Source organism: Mirounga leonina, unplaced genomic scaffold, assembly GCF_011800145.1.
Source record: "Mirounga leonina isolate KUSES-001 unplaced genomic scaffold, KU_Mleo_1.0 Mir_171, whole genome shotgun sequence".
NCBI lineage: Eukaryota > Metazoa > Chordata > Mammalia > Carnivora > Phocidae > Mirounga > Mirounga leonina.
The window spans coordinates 22,115,770-22,134,517 of NW_023270436.1; the positions used below are offsets into that span (position 1 = coordinate 22,115,770).

At 50.6% G+C, this 18,748-nt stretch overlaps 1 protein-coding gene across 5 annotated transcripts in view; it reads right to left on the bottom strand.

The window, feature by feature from the left end:
• Window positions 1-18,748, bottom strand: part of AP1B1 (adaptor related protein complex 1 subunit beta 1) — a 55,032-nt gene that overhangs the window by 16,482 nt on the left and 19,802 nt on the right. For 4 of the 5 annotated variants that reach the window (XM_035017313.1, XM_035017312.1, XM_035017311.1 and 1 more), the window contains exons 1-10: window positions 17,806-17,842; window positions 14,484-14,589; window positions 11,930-12,065; window positions 10,934-11,179; window positions 9,365-9,555; window positions 8,314-8,535; window positions 5,435-5,555; window positions 4,849-4,944; window positions 3,730-3,845; window positions 3,205-3,370 (exon numbers count right to left, since the gene is read on the bottom strand). In XM_035017313.1, coding sequence (XP_034873204.1) covers window positions 3,205-3,370; window positions 3,730-3,845; window positions 4,849-4,944; window positions 5,435-5,555; window positions 8,314-8,535; window positions 9,365-9,555; window positions 10,934-11,179; window positions 11,930-12,065; window positions 14,484-14,589; window positions 17,806-17,842 — 1,437 coding nt within the window. Of the gene's footprint in view, window positions 1-3,204; window positions 3,371-3,729; window positions 3,846-4,848; window positions 4,945-5,434; window positions 5,556-8,313; window positions 8,536-9,364; window positions 9,556-10,933; window positions 11,180-11,929; window positions 12,066-14,483; window positions 14,590-17,805; window positions 17,868-18,748 lie in introns of those variants that run through there. The other variant, XM_035017309.1, reaches the window with a different exon arrangement.

Here is an 18,748-nt window from a genome sequence, read left to right on the forward strand (position 1 = left end):
CCAGGCCACCCAATGGGGAGGAGCATAGATTAGATTGTTTCCTCAAACCAGGCTCCTGCTCAAGCTTTCCCTTGTCCCACTTCTCTAAGCCTGGGCTCTCCAGCAGGCTTTGCCCAAGGGGGAAGTGGGTACAAAAGTATATGGGCAGAAACACCTCCCAGAGGATATCCTCTGCAGTAATCCCACGCAGGACCTGATTGCAGGGGCAGAAGGGATCCCAAGCCAGGCTCTGCTTCTCTCAGACACAAGCAAGTGAGGAGGCTAGTATGGTCAAAGTAAAAGCAGCTCAGGGCAGGCTGACAGCGGACTTGGCAGGTGGTAGTGGGAGTGGGTGATGGTAGGAGTTAGTACTATTATTTTGTGATGGACATCTGTTGTTTTTGCCCACCCAGCATCTAGTCTGTCTTCTGGTAACAGAAATGCTGGCTTTCCTTCAGAGAATCACCCTCCTCTCTGCCCCACAGAGATTGGGATAGGAGTCTGACAGACCTGGCCAATTGGAATCATGGCAATTGGCTCAAGATAATGCAAAGAGGCCTGGACCGCTGCTGGAACTACCAGAGGGAAGGGAGTTAGGGGAGTCACTATGTTGTAAGGACATAGCCTGGAACCACTGACCCCACGTAGGCCTACTCCTGGGAGTCTTCCTAAAGGAGAAGCCACCCCAGGGAGACAGACACAGCCCTGATGCCACCATCTGGGCATCTTCACCCAAGCATGCTGGAAGAGAACACACTCCCAGAACTTACCCGCTACGGGAACCAGTAGGTCCCCTTTGCTGCCTGGACCAATTTACTTTTAAACCAATTCTGATCAACACCAATACTACCATTCATGAATGCTTATCATGGGCTGGGCGCACGTTAAGGACGTTGCACAAAGCATTCCATTTAACTCTCAGAGCAACAGGGTGAGGCAAAGTCTTAGTGTATAGCCACCGAGCCAGGAAGGGACAGAAGAGGGGTTTGGAGTCTGGAGTCTCCTATTCTAAGGCTCATGCTCTGACCCAACAGGTTACACTCCCCAGTTGGGCAGCAAAGATTTCTGCACTTACAAACACATTTTAAAAGCCCTCTTGCAGGAGCAGACAGTGCCTGGTTCACAGAAAAGGGAATACAAATGAAAAGACGCTCAACCCTACTCAACAGAAATGCAAACAAAACCAACCAAGGTACACCTTGTTGTTCATCAGATTGGCAAAAACAGTTTGCGAATGTACTAGGTTGGCAAGGAGGTAAGGGGAGGGCTATGCCACCTCTGAGATTGGACTCTAAACCAGAACAGTCTCTACACCAAAGGGAATGTGGAACAGCTTCCCACGTCTTCAATGCACAGGCCCTTTCGCCAAAAAGAATTTATCTCACAATTTATCCCCCAGCTATACTCGCAGATGTGCCCTACATAGATTATTCATAGTAGTATTGATTAAAAGAGCAAAAGACTGACACCTACATAGCCATCAGGAGAGGCTGGTTAAATAAACATGGAACTATGCAGCCGTAAAGAGTCCCATCAGTTAGTAATAGCACCTTCAGATACATTTTTAAGGGAAAAAGGCAAGGTGCTGTACAATTTGAATGTGTTTAGAGTGCTACCAGTAGTGTTTATTTTTAAGTAATCTCTACACTTAATGTTGGGCTCAAACTCACAGCCCCGAGATCAAAAGTCATACGTATAGCCACATGCTCTACCGACAGAGCCAGCCAGGCGCCCCACAGTATGAGAGGTGGGGTGCCTGGGTCGCTCAGTCGGTTAAGCATCCCACTCTTGATCTCAGCTCAGGTCTCGATCTCAGGGTCATGAGTTCAAGCCCCACGTTGGGCTCCATGCTGCCTGTGGAGACTACTTTAAAAAAATAAATAAATAGGGGCGCCTGGGTGGCTCAGTCGTTAAGCGTCTGCCTTCGGCTCAGGTCATGATCCCAGGGTCCTGGGATCGAGCCCCGCATCGGGCTCCCTGCTCTGCGGGAAGCCTTGCTTCTCTCTCTCCCACTCCCCCTGCTTGTGTTCCCTCTCTCGCCGTGTCTCTCTCTGTCAAATAAATAAATAAAATCTTAATAAATAAATAAATAAATAAATAGAGACAACATATACACAGTGGATCCTCATTATCTGCAGAGCCTGTATTTTGAATTTGCCTATTTCCTAAAATGTACTTGTAACCCCAAAATCAATGTTTGGGGAGCTTTCATGATCTTTTACAATGAAGTGCAGAGCAGGGAAAAGTTCAAGTTGCCTGAGGTACACACTCCCAGCTGAGGTCAAGGAGGTGATGCTCTACCTTGTTGCTTCCGCTCTCATACCGTAAACGAATGTCCTTTTCACAATCTATTTACTTCCACATCTTTCACATTTTGCTTTTTGTTGGTGATTCACTGTTTAAAATGGCCCCCACCCCAAGGGTCATACTTAAGTGCTGTCTAGTGTTCTGAAGCACGAGGAGGCCGATGTGCCTTATGGAGAAAATATGTGTGTTAGAGAAGCTTTGTGCAGGCCTGAATTATAGCGCTGGTGGCCATGAGTTCAATGTGAATGAATCAACGATACATATTAAATGATGTGTCCCTAAACAGAAACACACAAAAAACAAGATTATGTATTGATTGACAAAAATGTTGTGATCAGAGGCTCAAAGGAACAATGGTCTAGTACTCGCTAATTCAGTGTTTGCAGTGACTTTATAGAACATAATTATCACAAATAATGAGAACTAACTATATACATGTATGTTTACTTGCACATAGGGCTGTGTATTCCTTACACTGTCTCTGGAAAGACAAGAAGAAACCAATAAATGACACTGATGATCTCCGTGAGCAGAACTGGGTCGCCAGGAGAGTGGTAGGAAGAAGACTTTTCACCATATGTCTGTTCATATTTTTTCAATTTTGAAGCAAGTCAATTATTACTTATCCAAAGATAAGTATGAAATTAAAGCCCAAAATTTCTGCCTGCCTTCAGTGTCCAGCATCACAGACTGTCCCCACAGTCCCCTATAGGTAACGCAGGGTGAGAGGAAAAGGGGCCACCCCTGTGAGCCCCACCTCACTTATCTGTCCACACCGTCGGTGCTGTATCATGAAGGGCTGGGCCCTCTCAGCCTTCTCGCTGAGGGGAGGGTTTCAGAGTGGGATGGACTGCAGCGGTACCAAGCTGCCTGTCATGACCCACACCCTGGCCCAAGTCGCCCCACCTGATGGCTCACCTGGGTGCTCTCATCATGGAAGCCCTCCAGGAAGCTCTCCAGCAGCTCATCAGCATTGTCAATTCGCTCAGCGTACTCGCCTACAATCCAAATCATGGCAGCCCGGGCCTCAGGCTCATCCAGGGAGTCCAGGTTCTCACACAGTGTGGCGATCACGCTCTCATACCTAAGAGATGAGCACACGGCCAGCATGTGAGCAATGAAGCAGCCCAGGCAACCCAGAGGAGGCCCAGCAGGGGCAGAGAGAGACAGGAAGCTGCCCCACAAGATCCTGAGAAGGCGGTGAGTAATGGAATTTGAGTTTATCTGTTACATTTAAGTGCTTATTTAGTTTGGAGAGTGGAGGAGGGGTGACTCAGGAGAAGTAAGAAAAAAGAATAGGTTTCTTTTGAGAATGCCACCTGTGGCAGAGAAGTCAGGAAGAAGGGAAAGGCTCCTTGTTGCATTTCCTCCCCCACCCCCCGGCCATATGCCTGTCTCCAGCGGAGCCACATCACCCTCACACCGGGAGGGGTGGGCACATACTTGTTGGGGTACTTGCGGAAGATGTCCTTGATGACCACAATGGCTTCCTGGACCACGTAGTTGACCTTGGTCTGGATGAGATCAAGCAGCGTGCTCACACAGCGCTCTGCAGATTGCTGTGGGAAGAGGAATGTGGGCAAGGCCCTTGCACCCACTTCCAACAGAACCTCTGGTGATCATGCCTTGGCCAAGGGCTCAGTCATGTCCTGCCCCCTTCCTTGCCACAGAGGGAAAACAAGAGAACACTCTCCCCAGAAAACAAGTGGGAAAATGAATACAAAATGACAGCCTGAGGACGGCAGGGACCTAGAGAGACAGAATTAGACTGAGAAGACCAGTAGGGGTCCTGAGAGTGGGGCGGGTATCTGAAGTGCTTCCAGGCCAAGCCTCGAGGGCAGTGACTATGCTTCAGCCTGACACTGCCTCACTTCTACTTGTTTCCAAAATGGGCCCCTATGACCAAAAACAGAAAGTCTCTACCCCACCCCTTATTCCAATATGCTGCACTAATGCCCTTGTGGGAGAGATTCTCAGGATGCCATCATAAGCACCAAGGGGAAAATGCCTCAAGGGGCTGGGCTGGGGTGACCAGCTGTCCGAGGATCTCCCAGTCCCCAGTGGACTAACTTAAAGTCAGCTCAGTGGTCAAGGAACGTCACCATAGGCAGAGAACAGGAGGGATGAAATGCCAGGACACAGGGGCTGGACAGCCCTTGGGAGTTTGGAGAAAAGGGCATATGGATAATCGAATCATGATTATTGCTAAAATGTTCAGCAGGCAAAGAACCCTGCTCCAAAACCCCATGAAGTGAAAGCTAAGTCTACCAGGGCCATCACCAGCTGGGGCTGCCCCACCATCTTAGCTAATGCCGCAGGAGAACCCATGGCTACAGATGGGTTTGTTTCATGTGCAACAACTTGAAGGCCTAAAGGTGATTAGAGAGAGAGGAGGAGCCCAAGCAGATCTGCACAATGGGGGCCTTGGGGCCTCCAGTGGTGACCCTCAGGCCTTCCGGGACCAGGAGTAGCTGGCAGGTTCTGCTAGAATCAGACTGGTTTCCTGGTTTCAGCTTCCTTTCCCTTCCTCTCCCCCTACAGAGGACAGTCCCAGAGCCTCACCTCCACCTTGATGGCACAGCGCCCAATGGCTCGCACAGCCTTCCGTACAAAGTCCACATCCACCTCTGTTGCATACTCTTTCAACTCTGCCAGGACCTGTGGCCCAAACAGAGAAGATGGGGTTGGTGGGGCAGGGGGCCTGGGGGGGGGGGGAATCTGCCAGAGTAACCAACATGCCTGGAAAATGGGTATGCAGGGACCCCTAGAAGGATGGGATTCTGCCTCCTGCTCGAAGAAGGGCCAAGGGAAGGACACAGCTATCAGGTGCCCCAAGAGGAAAGCAGGGAAGAACTAGTTGCTGGGACCGGACAACCCTTGTTTAGGCTGAGCTAGCTAACACAGCCACCTAACTACTACTTTTCAATGGATGGATAATAAGTAATAGTAGGGAGAACAAATGCTTTAATCACAAAAATATCAGTTAAGATTTGTTCAGTGCTTGCTTACAGAGCCCTGTGCTAAAGCACTCTTTGTGAGATGAACGGTTACCGGTGAGACCAGGCAGCCCGCTCAGACACCACAGTTTGGTGGTGGTGTTGCTGTCCAACACCAAAGCTCATGCCCCTGGCCACAGCCCTCTGCTGACCTGGGCGATGTTGGCCTGGGAGGCCAGGCGGATCATGATATCCAGCTTCTCCAGCTTCACATAGATGGGGTCATTGTATTTCACAAAGAAGACCTTCATTTCGTGCTTCAGGATCTCAGGCCTGGTGGCAAGACAGGATTGTCCAAAGAGCAACAAGCAAGGCAAAGCTCTGTGAGAAAACCCCTTCCATGTTTACTGGGGCGTTTCTGGGGTCTAAGGTAGATCCTGACATCCGTGAAGGCAGTCTCTGCCACAGCTGCACGTTCCTGGGAGAGGGTCCACTGACTGGCCTGTGCCCAGGTTCTGACTGGCCATTGTATGTCCAACCATATCCCAGGACGGGAAGAGGGAATATGAGCAAGAGAGAGTTCATATTCGAGAGGTAGCAGGCAGCAGGTGACGGGCATGGAAATCAGACCTCCATGCCAATCCCAGCTTGTGACCTCAAGCCTCTGCTTCCTCACTCATGAAATCAGAATGACACCATGTAGGAAGTGTTACCACTGCAGGCCTCAGTCTCCAGTCTTAGAAAGGCCTAGTGTCTGGGAACTCTGTTTTGGGGAGTGTTCCACTGTTCCCTAAATAATAAAGGTGGCTAACTGTGCCTAGACTGTCTGTATAAACCATATGATTTATGCTGAGTATCTGCCTTCCTTCTGGGAGTTTGAGATTTTGGTAGGTGACTATGTGATCAGCCCCCCAGTAAAAACCCAGGGTGCTGAGTCTCCAATAGGCATCCCTGGGCAGAAAAATTACACACATGCTGTTGGATCTTGCTGCTGGGAGACGAATGTGCTCTGTGTGACCCCCTTCATGGGAAGGAAGGAACATAAGGAAGCCTGTACATGGATTCCTCCAGACTCCGCCTGTGTATCCTTGCTATGTCCATACTAAATCTAAGCCGTGAAAACAACTATATGCTGACTCCCACGAGTCCTTCTAGTCTGAACGTGGGGGTCGTCCCAGGGACCCTGACAGACGCCTACATCACAGCGCTGTTGTGAGAGTTAGATGGGAAGCATCTAGCATGATCGATGCCTGCCTCAGAGAAGGCACCTGCTACGGGGGAGCTGTCAGTCACCAGTGTTGCTGCTCCTCCCTCCAGTGGTACCACCCACCTCGTTTCTCTTAGATGAGGAAACCTGAAGGTGGAGGGACTCGCACCAGGTCACACATCTAGTGCTAATAAGGGTGTAATCGAGTCACCACCCTCAACTCCTATTTCTCTGCCCTTTCCAGAACTGAAGAAAGGAAGGGAAAAAAATGAGGACAGCCGGTGAGTAGGGGAGAAGACACAGCAGAGAGAAAGGAGGGACCCTACCCAGGCAGTACTCAGTGCTGCTGTGCAAGCTGCAGGGAGGTCCTGGCAAAGCAAGGAGCCTTTGTCGTGCCTGGTGGGGGAGATAGGGTCCCAAGCTGGGGCAGTGGACATGGTTTCTGCAATCAGGACGTGGCAAAAGCTGCCCGACCACATGGGGACTGGACCAGATGGTGCCTGGGCAACATGGTCAACTTCTTAAGAGATTTGCCATGTTAAATATAGCACAGGGAGCCCTTCATGCTGATAGGGATCTACAGGTCACTACACCTTGCTAAATCCCACACCGAAATGAATCCCTAGTCTCATGGCTTTGTTTAGGCACTCAAAAAGCTTTCCCAAATTTGCCTCCCAAACCTTCACAACTGCTACGATTCCACTGATATCTCTGGGTCCCCAAGAGTGTCCTAAGAACCAGAATCATGCTACAAGGACAGGAAGAAGTGCTGTCTTCCAAGAAAAAATGTCTACAAGAGGCCCTTACTCTGTGCCCAGCAAAGGGGCTGCTGTAATACATGGACGCTCATGAGTTAGTTGCTGAGTGAGCCATTTGACCAAATAGGCTGGGAGGAGAACTCCAGAGACCAGCCCCATTCTGTTTTCTGGAATGTTCCAGAGAACCCCTTCTATTCTGGGCCCCTCAGACCAGCACTGCTGTTTTTCAGCTCTCCCCATCCTGGGTATCAGGTACCTTCTCTTAGGAGCAGTGGCTTCCAGCTGTGGCTGTTCCCATGGGGCCAACAGAAACGGGCTTCTTCCTTTTTTTTTTTTGAAGTAGGCTCTATGCCCAGTGTAGAGCCCAATGCAGGGCTTGAACTCACGACCCTGAGATCAAGACCTGAGCTGAGATCAAGAGTCAGATGCTTAACTGACTGAGCCCCCCCATAAAAGATCCAGCTCTAAATGCCTGGCAACAGAAAACATTCCTAGCTACCTAACAAACAGCCCCCCGGATATGGGCATCTGATCTGAGTGACTCTCGCATACCCCTCCTCAGGCCCAAGGCCAATGCAAAGTCCACAGTACCTCACCACTCTGGGGTCCTCCAAACTCAGAGAATTTGGCTAATGCTATAGACTCTGTCCCCAGCAAAAATACACACACAGAATCTTACACACTGTTTCAGGAGGGTTCTGTGGACTGTGGAGCCATCCACTGTTTGTGGTTAAGAAGCATCACGCTGGTCTTGACCTGATCTGCTACCTCATTAGGCTAAGCCAGGGTTTCTCACCCTCAGCACTACTGACAGTTTGAGCTGGATGGTTCTCTGGGGGTGGGGCTGTCCTGCACACTGTAGGATGCTGAGCAGCATCCTTGGCCTCTGCCTATTAGGTGCCAGTGGCACCCCCTGAAGTCTGACAACCAAAAATGTGTCCAGACATTTCCAAATGTTCTCTGGGGGACAAAGCTGCCTGTGGCTAAGATTCCTGGGTTCAGCTACTGAGACTTCCTACACAGCAACAGGTCAGTTTCCCTTTAGTGTCCTGTTCCCAGGAGGAGACATCCCTCCTCCCCGCCGCCCCCAGGCACACACCCTGCACACATGCGGCAGTCCGGGTACCTTTTCTGTACGATGAGGTTGATGTTGCGCAGGGCCACGTACTGCAGCTCAGGCTCGGCTGACAGCAGCGTGACCAGGGGCGGGGCCAGCTTCTTCAGCAGCGTGCCGTAGTAGTCCAGGTCCTTGGACAACATCTCCATGAACTTCATCAACACCTTCACAGCAGACAGCACCACAGCAGAGTTGGCGTGGGAGAGCCTGGGGGTGACCCGCTCACAGATGCTGGGGTCCATTCCAAGGGGGGCAAACAGGAGAGACAGACAAGGGCAACACCCTGGTTTTAGTTATTGAGAGAGCATGTTTCCTGTAGGAGGATCTAGATCCTGCTTCTGGTGCTTGTTAACTGACCCCAACAGGTTAAAACAACTCTGAGTCTCAGTTTCCTCGTCTAGAAAACGGAGATGATGGGGCCATCTTCCCAGGGTTGCTGAGGGCTTACGTGAGTCAATGCACGTAAAGCCCCAAGCATCATGCACGGTACTTAATAAATACTGGGGAAGTGTCAAGCCCCTCCCTTCCCCCACCCTGTGGCAAGGGCATTCGAAAGGGGCAAGATATCATGTTGGTTACGACCAAAGGTCAGGGGAGACCCAGCCGGGTGACCTGCATGACTTCATCCACCTTCTTAGCCAGTGTTTCCTTACCTGTAAAATGTGGACAATGACGGGGCAGCTTTCACAGAGGTGCTTCAAGGAGCATCTAATGCATAGGAAGCACTCGGCAGAGCCCCAGCCACCCAGAAAGATCCAGTGAATGGTGACTCTGGTGCTATCCACCTCCTTTACTCAGCCCAAGGTGACCGGGGTCTCTGTCAACAACCAGATGCTTGGAGCTTTACATGCTTTACGTGCACTGGCTTCTGTTCTGTCTGTACCATGCTGAGCAGGGAGCTGACTGCCTGGCTCTGGGCTCCCTTGAGATGTGTCTGAGGATGGTCTGTGGGGCAAGGCCCTGGCAAAGGGCCCAGCAGAGGTCTGAGGCCTAGCTCATGGTTGGAGCCCTGAAAGGACCAGGTCCAACTGGGCTGGCAAGCAAAGAGCAGCCTGCTCACCTCTGGGCCTCCCGGTCATCCTTGGGTGTATAGTTGGCCAGGCAGTCCAGGATGAAGATCTGGCCCCACTCGGTGCACTCGTTCAGGGCTGTCAGCAGCTTATTAATGGACTGCGGGTTCAGATCAAGCAGGTTGCTGCTGGGGTGAGACTCAGCGATCTCTGAGAGGGCAGCCACTGCGTTTGCCACCACCTGGTTGAGAGGGTGGAAGGGGCAGAGGCTGGGGGCGTTGCTCGGGCCAAGGGACATTGGGGCTAATCATGCTGGCAGGTCAGAGGTTGAATATCCTGAAAGGAACAGGACCCGATGGACAGGGTCGGCAGCATGAAGACCCACTCCGAGCACTCACTCTACTGACTCCCCTGTGAGCCAGAATGAATGTTAAGTGCCCCCACCAGTGAAAAAAAAGAGGGAAAATAAAAGATCCAGCTCTAAATGCCTGGCAACAGAAAACATTCCTAGCTACCTAACAAACAGCCCATGCCTACCAGCTACAACAGCTCACTTAGGGGAGTGTCAAGTGTGCTTCTTGGAGCTAGAAGATTCTTGCAGAGCTCCTCAAGGCTCCTAGTAACAGATGGGGGCTGGAATCCAGAGGGGTTGCCACGTTAAGCACTGGGCTCTCAAACCATTTCTACCAGAGCAGCTATTTTTATGTGTGTTCTGCAGGGTTTTCACCTTTTCCGTGTAACAGACAGTGCTCCAATGGCCAATCCTGTACTGGCCACTTAGGGTCCACGTGTGATCAGTGTTTCCATAGGACAGAGGGGAAAGGCTGGGCTGAGGGGTCTGTGCATTTCACTTTATTTATTTATTAAGATTTTATTTATTTATTCATGAGAGAGACATGCAGAGGCAGAGGGAGAAGCAGGCTCCCCACTGAGCAGGGAGCCCGATGCGGGACTCGATCCCAGGACCCCGGGATCATGACCTGAGCCGAAGGCAGACGCTTAACCATCTGAGCCACCCAGGCACCCAGTGTGAATTTCACTTTAAATAGGGCCTGGTGAACTGCCCTCCAAACTGCTGCCACACCCCCGTCCTCCCAGCCACATCCTGGTGCCCTGCCCCCCAGGCTATGCTACATCAAGGGTGACCCTCTGCAACCCTGCAACCCCAGAGATGTGAGGAAAGGGAAAAGAACCTACATTCAGAGCTCACTGATGATCTCAGTGAGAAGACAGTGACAATGACAGTGACTGGAAGGGGAAGGAGCACACTAGTTTTGGTTGCATGCCCACTGTTACCTTCACAGCTTAAGCCTCACAGCACTCCTGCCAGCCACGGAGAGTTAGATCCATCTTACTGATGAAGAAAAGAGGACTCTGGAAGGTTAGGCAGACTGCCCAAGGTCATACAGCTCATGTGAGAAAGGGCGCAGAGAAGGGAATCCAGGTCTAACTTCCTCCAAAGATGGTGCCTGAACCACTGCAGGCACGAGAACAATTAGCCTACCCAGCAAGGCTCTGACTTCCAGGAACCGGGGAGTGTCTGGTGGAGGATGAAGCCAAAGTGTTCCCAAGCAACCCAGGAGGTAGTGGAAGTGGCATGGTGGGTGGCAACAGCTTACCATGGGGTTCGAGTCAGAGATGAGGTCTTTCAGGGTGTCCAGGAAACCCTGATCCTCTACCAGCTGGGCATTGATGTCGTGGAGCTTGGCTACACATACAGCTGCTGTTTTGCGCACATATGGGTCCTCGTCCTTCAGGCACTTCCGGAGTGGCTCACACAGGTACTCTGTGATCTTGTCAACGCGGATGCAGCCCATGGTCCGCACAGCCAGGGCCCGGATCAGGGGATTAGGATCCTCACAATCCTGAGGGGAACCAGCCATTGGCCGGGGGTAGGGGCAGGCTCGGCAACATCAGACACTGCTGTGGGATCTCCCACCAACTGTGGCCAACAGCACTAAAAGTAAGTGCCATGTGTGGGCATTTAGCATTTGCCAGATGCTGTGCTGAGGCTTTGTGTATGGTTGACTCTGATTCTCACAGCAAGCATACAATACTGTTCCCGTTTTACAGGTGAAGCAGCCGAGGCTTGCAGGAAGACTGGGAGCTCACCCAGTCACAGAGCAGAGCCATGATTCAAACCCACATCCATCCAGCACCATAACCCACAGAATCCCTCATATGCCTGCATCTGAGCATTGCGGGGCGAGGGGAGCTAGGAAGGTTCTAAAAGTACACAGAACTGACACTTCAAGTCTCTGTTTGCTCCTTAATCTAGATGGAAAACACAAAAAGGGGCAAAGTCTAGAAGGGGAACAGAGAAGCTCTCAGATGCTTGCTGAATCCTGCCCTGGCAAAGGATGTAGGATAATGGTGCATCCCAGGGGGACATGGGGGTCAATACAGGCCTTAGGCTACCTCACACAGAATGAGTTAGGGTCTATAGCAACTTATTTTCTGAGAAAGTGGGAGCCCTCTGCTGGAGGACTAGGAGGCCCTCAGGCTGGAAAGGAGACTGAGTGTTTTTATTCAGGGCCATAGTGTCCCACCCCGAGACGGAGGGAAGATGGAGCAGTGAACACCTATGCCCTTCTTCCCACCAAGCTCCTACTCACCTTCACAAAGGTGTTGACAGCCATGATGGCCATGTCGGGCTGACTCTTGGCGTAGTTCATCAAATACAAGTACACCAGCTTCTTCAGCTCCAGGTTGTCTGTCTGCATACAGTTCACCACGTCAGGGAAGAGGGCACTGGAAAGTCAAAATGGCATGAGTCTAGGTAAGGCTGAAGAAAGGAAAATTTTTCAGAGAGCTAATGGGGGGTTTGGGGTGGGGGCGCAGAGACAGTGGATGGGAGAGAAAGAAAAAAATAACAGGACTTCCTAGTAAAAGGGAGGACATCAGCTATGCTCTGTTACCATGAACACTTATGGGTAGCACTGGAACCCAAAAGGTGACTTGAAAAGCAAAGTCTTCCGTTCTTTTCACAAAGTTCATTCATATACTAGCTCTATAACCCATTAGGCCTGGCTCAAACCCAGCTCTGCCTCCTGCTAACTGTATGAAATTGGGAAAATTCCTTCATCCCCCACCCCATGTCTCAGTTTGCTCACCTGCAGGAAAGGTGCAACAAAACCCCATTACACAGGGCCCTTGTGATAATTAAAGAAGACAACATATTTCAGGTATCTGGTCCTTGACATCTAAGAGGTGCAGAATAAATGAAAACAACTATTTTCCTTCCCTGATACTTAACGTCGCCCCCTTATATTTGGGCTGCTGGTTCCAGAAGGCTGTAGGGAAGCAGGGATGGGCCATGCTGCTTTCACGAGGTGAAAACTAGCCCAGCATGTACAGAGCATGCGCTATATGTTGGGCTTGGCACTAAGGGCTTTATATACGTGATCTCAATTAACAGCCCCAAGAAGCCAGTGTGTTATCCCCATTTTACAGAAGACAATACTGAGGCTCATAAATGTCAAATAACTTGCCTGAGGAGCCAGGTCTGGCTCTAAAACCTGTGTTCATGACTGCTGTTATTCTGGGTGGAACCCTTCCCAACACGGAACCCCAGAGTCCCAGAGTCCCAAACCCCTTGAGATGCGAAATATGCTTTGAGGTCAATTTTCTCTCTCTGGAATCATCGCCTCCCCTCTTAAGTCTTGTGACTTAGTGGCCGAGGACATGGTAGACTTAAGAGGTCAAAGTGAGCTCCCTAGGCTCCCTTAGGAAGGAACCCAGTTGATGCTGACATTGATGCATCACCTTGGAAGATGAAGAACCAGGAAGAAAGAGGGGGGTGGAGAGGAGGAACCACTGATGGGCCCGTCACATCAGCACAACAAGTTCACTTGAGACAGAAGAACAAAGATGCTTCCTCTGTGAGGAGGTGACAGCAGTGTTCTAGTTGAAGGGGAGAGTGGCTCTGTCCTGGAAGGATGTGACTTGGAAGGAGGTCCAGTTCTCCAGCAGACGCCCAATCCTTTTGCCACTCTTGTCTATAGCAGGTCTCTCTGCAGAACTGTTTCTACTGTGGCGCTGTCAGGAGGTCCCTTGCTGAGGTGGCAAGAGGATAGGACAATCCGTGGAGAAGTCTGGAGAAGTGTGATCCTGACATGCGGTCCGGATGAGGAACTGCTCCACATCAGCGCCCAGGCCTGTGAGGCACGGAGCTGGGCAGCATAAGGGTACAGAGGAGAGGGTATGGGTAGAAACGCCCTGGATTTGGATTTCAGAAGGGCTGGGCTTGAGTCCTAGTTCTGCTATTAACCACGGGACTGCTAGGCAGTCACTATACCCCTTCTTTATCTGGTTTCCTTGGCAGGAAACACACCATTACCTACAATATGGGAATTTTAAGTATCTGAAGGTTTTCTGCACACTCTCAAATACTGTGCAACTGTTAGGTTGTTGCAGAATCTGGTCCCTGTCCTCGAGGACTTTATGACATAGTGGGCAGGTAAACACAAGTACACATAAGAAAAAGACAAGTCTAGAATTAGTGCCGGGTGACAGGAACACAGAGCAAATGCTGCACATTCAGGCCAGTGCGCTGGGGTGACGAGGGAGGGCAACAGGGAGACCTTGAATGGGTTGTTGATGGGAAACAAGCCGGTAAATGGAAAAGAGACATTCTACACAGGGGAAAAGCACGAGCAAAGGTGAGGCAGCAATGCTACATATGGCCTGCTCTGGAAATCAGATGCAAACCAGAGGCTGCAAAGCGGCGACAAATCTGATGAACCCCATCTGCAGGCACGTGTTAGTGTCACTGCAGTGTTTGTTTGTTTAGTGTCATCTGGCAATCTAAACAAATAAGGAAATTTAAAATGAAAAATCTAGATTTCTTATTCTTTTAAAAAGCCAGGCCTGCCCACGCTGGGTTCATTTTCCCCAGCTGGCAGCAATCCTCTGGAATTTCTGCAGGGTCCCTGCCACATCCACTTCATGGCTTGTTACCTTTTTGACCTTGCCCACCTCCCTCACCGCGCTGCCGCCCGACCCCGGTAGCATAGGACCCAGGACCCCTCTGTACCTGAAACCTTCTGTTTGGAAAGGGGGTTCATGAAGGGAGCCACAGGTCCCCAGAGATACCGTCAAGGAGCCATCTGAACTAGACCCGAGCTATGGAGCCCCGCTCTAGCTGCCACCCGGCCTACGCCTGCACACCTGACATCTTTGCCCACGGTCATTGACGCAATCACTTTCTTTACCGCCTCCTTCTTCTTCTCCTTCTTGTCACTGCTGAGCTCTGCCTTCAGCTCGAAGATCTCCCCTAAAAAAGGAGGCAGGCATGAGTGATCCACCCCCACCCTGCCAGGGGGCCACTCCCAGTCCCCAAATTCCAAAAGAATGGGAGGCGAGAGGCAGGTAAGAGGCTCTGTGCTGCCAGTGGAGGGCAGCTTTAGGACCTTGGCCTCAGTGACAGAGGTGGCAGAGCGGGACAACTCTGAGGAGGGCAGCTTGGAGGCCGTGCTGGACTGAGCAGAGGGAACTGTGGAAGCTACAAAGGTTCTGAGGGAGACAAGAAGTGTGAGGATAGGTCCTGCGCAGCCAGAGAGTTAAAACCATTCAGAGGAAAGCAAAATTCTCCTCAGCTACCACCCTCACCCAAAGCCCTCAAGGCGGTGTGTGATGGAATCTGGGACTGAAGTTCTGAAAGGAGAGGGCAAGATTTGCTGGATTCCCACACTTGGCTTTTCCTGTTTTCCTAGAACCTCCAGTTAAAACAGCTCACTCAGGGTTTCATTTCCTGAGCCACAATTGGTTGCTCAGCTCTGAAAATGGGAATTCAGCTGCCCCATGAGGGCTCGAGCGCATAATATGCTTTTCTTAAGAACTTGATGATCTGGAAAAAACAAATGAGGAAATAGGGTTGTTCAGGGCCCAGATAACCCCAGTGACAGGTTACAAAGGCAGACTTTGGAATCAGCCAGGCCTCCTGCCCTCAAAACAGCAGCCACCAGGTTTCCTGAGCCTTTCTCTCAGGCAGGCACCACACTTTTCCCCATTTCTCATTTCATCCTCATGACAACGCTGCGTTTCCCCCCATTGTATGGATGAGCAAATGGAGGCTGTGACTTGCCCAAGAACACACCGCTAGTAGCAGGTAGGGCCAAGATTCAAATCGCATCTGCCAGCTCCAAAGCCCATATGCTCGGGCCAACCAAGGATATCACTTTGCTTCTCTGAACCTGTTTCCTTGTCTAATCTCTCTACTTTGACTGGGGCAGTGGATTCTCTCATTTAACACTCAGATGTAAAATGCTCATCTCAGTGCCTGGCACTCAGTGGCCTGCATTAAAGGTGACTGCTATTGGGGCGCCTGGGTGGCTCAGATGGTTAAGCGTCTGCCTTCGGCTCAGGTCGTGATCTCAGGGTCCTGGGATCGAGTCCCGCATCGGGCTTCCTGCTCCTTGGGAGCCTGCTTCTCCCTCTGCCTCTCTCTCTCTGTTTCTGTCTCTCATGAATAAATAAATAAAATCTTAAAAAAAAAAAAAAAAAGGTGACTGCTATTGTTATTTGCCATGTGACCCTTGGCTTGGATTCCTCTTGGAAAAGTCCTGAGCTTCCCTCTCAAGTTACTTGGGGGTGGGAATAAAGCCAAAGACTGTCATGTGGGGGGAAGTTCTGAAGAAGTTCTAGATGGATTTACAGTGAGAAAAAGAAACCTTGCAGGTTTTTATCATGACTGAACAATGTGGTGCTTGGGAAAGAACTTAGATGACAGACAGCAAACAAAGTTAATTAAGAACAATCACACAGTAGAGCCCAGGGCAAGGCCACACTGAGGATATTGCTCAACAGAGCCAGGAGGAATCTGCAGACCTTGCAGTTCAGATGCTTGACTTCTGTAGGACTGGAGGGACACATGCCCTTCCCCTGCAAGAGACTGAGGGGGCCCTGTCTCCCTGCTGCGGGATCTAACAGACCATGATGACTTTGACCCTGGGTCCTGCTGCAGGGCTGTGCCAGCTTTGCTCAAAGCGTTTGGTCAGATTTAATACAACTGGCCCTCAATTGATGGATCTAGGCCTGAGTCACTTCAGTTCTAAGAAAGCTGATGAGGTGAACTTCGGATCTGCCTGTTGCCAAAACGTCTCTTTCCTCTAATGGGCCCCAAATCCAATCAGTCACCAAGCCTACCTCCTCAATCGCATACAAAGCATCTGATTCTCTCTACCCACAATGCTACACCCCAGCCCACCCCCTCCCCCAGCTCAGCTACCTATCATCTCTCATGGCAGCTGTGGTACTGGTCCCCCTGCCTCCCCAAATCTTCACCCCTTCAATTCTTTACTAGAAACTGCCTTGGACCTTCTCTTGCTTAAGACCATCACTGATGTCTGGTTTGGACCCAGGCATCCCTCTAGAGACTCAAAAGATAACCCACAAAAACCCCACCACTGATACTCCAGTACACTTAGCACTAGGTTCACCCCCTCTGGCCCTGCACACCTCTCCAACTCTCCTTCCATCACACTCTTCAGTAACTTGTGCCCAGGTGCTTTCCTTCCCCTGAGCAGAGCAAGTGCTCTGCTCTGCGCCCCCCCACCTCTTCCCCGTTTTAACTAGCTAGCTCTACCCAAGGTTCTCCCACAGCCCCCTGCACTTCCCTTACCACAGCACCTACCACCTTTAGTGTGATTACTATTTAATAGACTGTCTTCTCTGCTTAACTGCAAGCAAAGCCAGGTCAGAGACTCCAATCTGCCTCCACGGCACAGGGAGGGGGCTCAGGAAAAACTGGCTAGAACAATAAAGAAGGGCTCAGCAAAGGACAGACTGCAGGTTCTGGCTCAGCTGCCTCAACAACAGACTCTTTTCATCTGGTCAGCAGGCATGTGTCAATCTCACTTGGAAAGAAGGAGGGAAGAAGGAAGGGCCGGTCAGAAAGATGTTTACAGGGTTAAAGCACATTCATCAGCCACTACAACCACCTCTGTTTCCCAGAAAGCAGAAACAACCACAATACCCTACAACATAAGACTAGCTTAGCAAATTTCAGTGCAGCAACTCAGCAGACCAACACTGAGTAGTTAGAACTGTGGGGAAATGTTTAAGATAATGTGAAATGAAAAACAGGATATAAATTCTGACTCTGACCACGTAAAACATGTGCCCGTGGATAAAAGACCAGACACAGACACACACGTTTCACTGTGGGGTTACTGATAGGATTGTCTTTTCTTTCCTCCAGGAAAAAACATATTTAATAATGTTAGGCCATTCGGAATAAAAGGGGGCTTTTTTCCCCCTCCATTTGGAGCTAATGCTCTTCCCTTCCTGAGTTCTAAGAGAAGTGGTCAATTTCTTATACCATCAACACTTCAATGTTCTGGATCCACAAGGTTAAAGATGCTCTGGGTAATTCCCACCACTTGCTCCCAGGTCTCCACCCCTGCCCCCAAACCCCACGCTGCCAGGGAGAAGGCAGAAGGGTGGAGCAGGGAAAGAGTAGGACAAGACCCCACGATGAAACAAACAGTACCTTTCTTGGTCGTGGTGAAATACTTTGAGTCAGTCATTTTGGTCCCTTATCTGTGCCAGACTCTGCAAGACAGAAGAGAGGGGTGACTTTCTGTTGTGTCCGCTCCATTTTCAGTTACGGAGCACAGGAGGAGGGCAGGATAGAGCACACATGTGGTATGGGAAGATAGCTTCTTATCTCTCTACGGGGTAAATGAGCTATTAAATAATAGCTGATCAGATTTTGGAAGGTAACTCTGAGGGATCTACCAAATTTTTGAATATGTATATCCTTTGACCCAGCAGTTCTACTTCTAGGACTTCTAGGACTCTCCCACAGAAATACTTGCACAGATGTAAGGGTTTTCCTACAGCAATGTCCATAACAATACATCACTGGAAATAACCTAAATGCCCATCAATGAGGGAATGGCTAATGGGGTGGCTCAGTCGGTTGAGTGTCTGCCTTCGGCTCAGGTCATGATCCCAGGGTCCTGGGATGGACTCCTGCATTGGGCTCTCTGCTCAGCGGGGAGCCTGCTTCTCCCTCTCCCTCTGCCACTCCCCGTGCTTGTGCTTTCTCTGTCAACTGTATAAAATCTTAAAAAAAAAAAAAAAAAAAGGGATGCCTGGGTGGCTCAGTGGGTTAAGCAGCTGCCTTTGGCCCAGGTCATGACCCCAGGGTCCTGGGATCAAGTCCCACATCGGGCTCCTTGCTCAGCAGGGAGCCTGCTTCTCCCTCTCTCTCCCTCTGCTTGTGCTCTGTCGAATAAATAAAATGTTAAAAAAAAGAAGGGAATGACTAAATACTCCGAGAAGTCCACAGATTAAAAAGCACTTAGTTAGGGGCGCCTGGGTGGCTCAGTCGTTAAGCGTCTGCCTTCGGCTCAGGTCGTGATCCCAGGGTCCTGGGATCGAGCCCCACATCAGGCTCCCTGCTCCGCGGGGAAGCCTGCTTCTCCCCT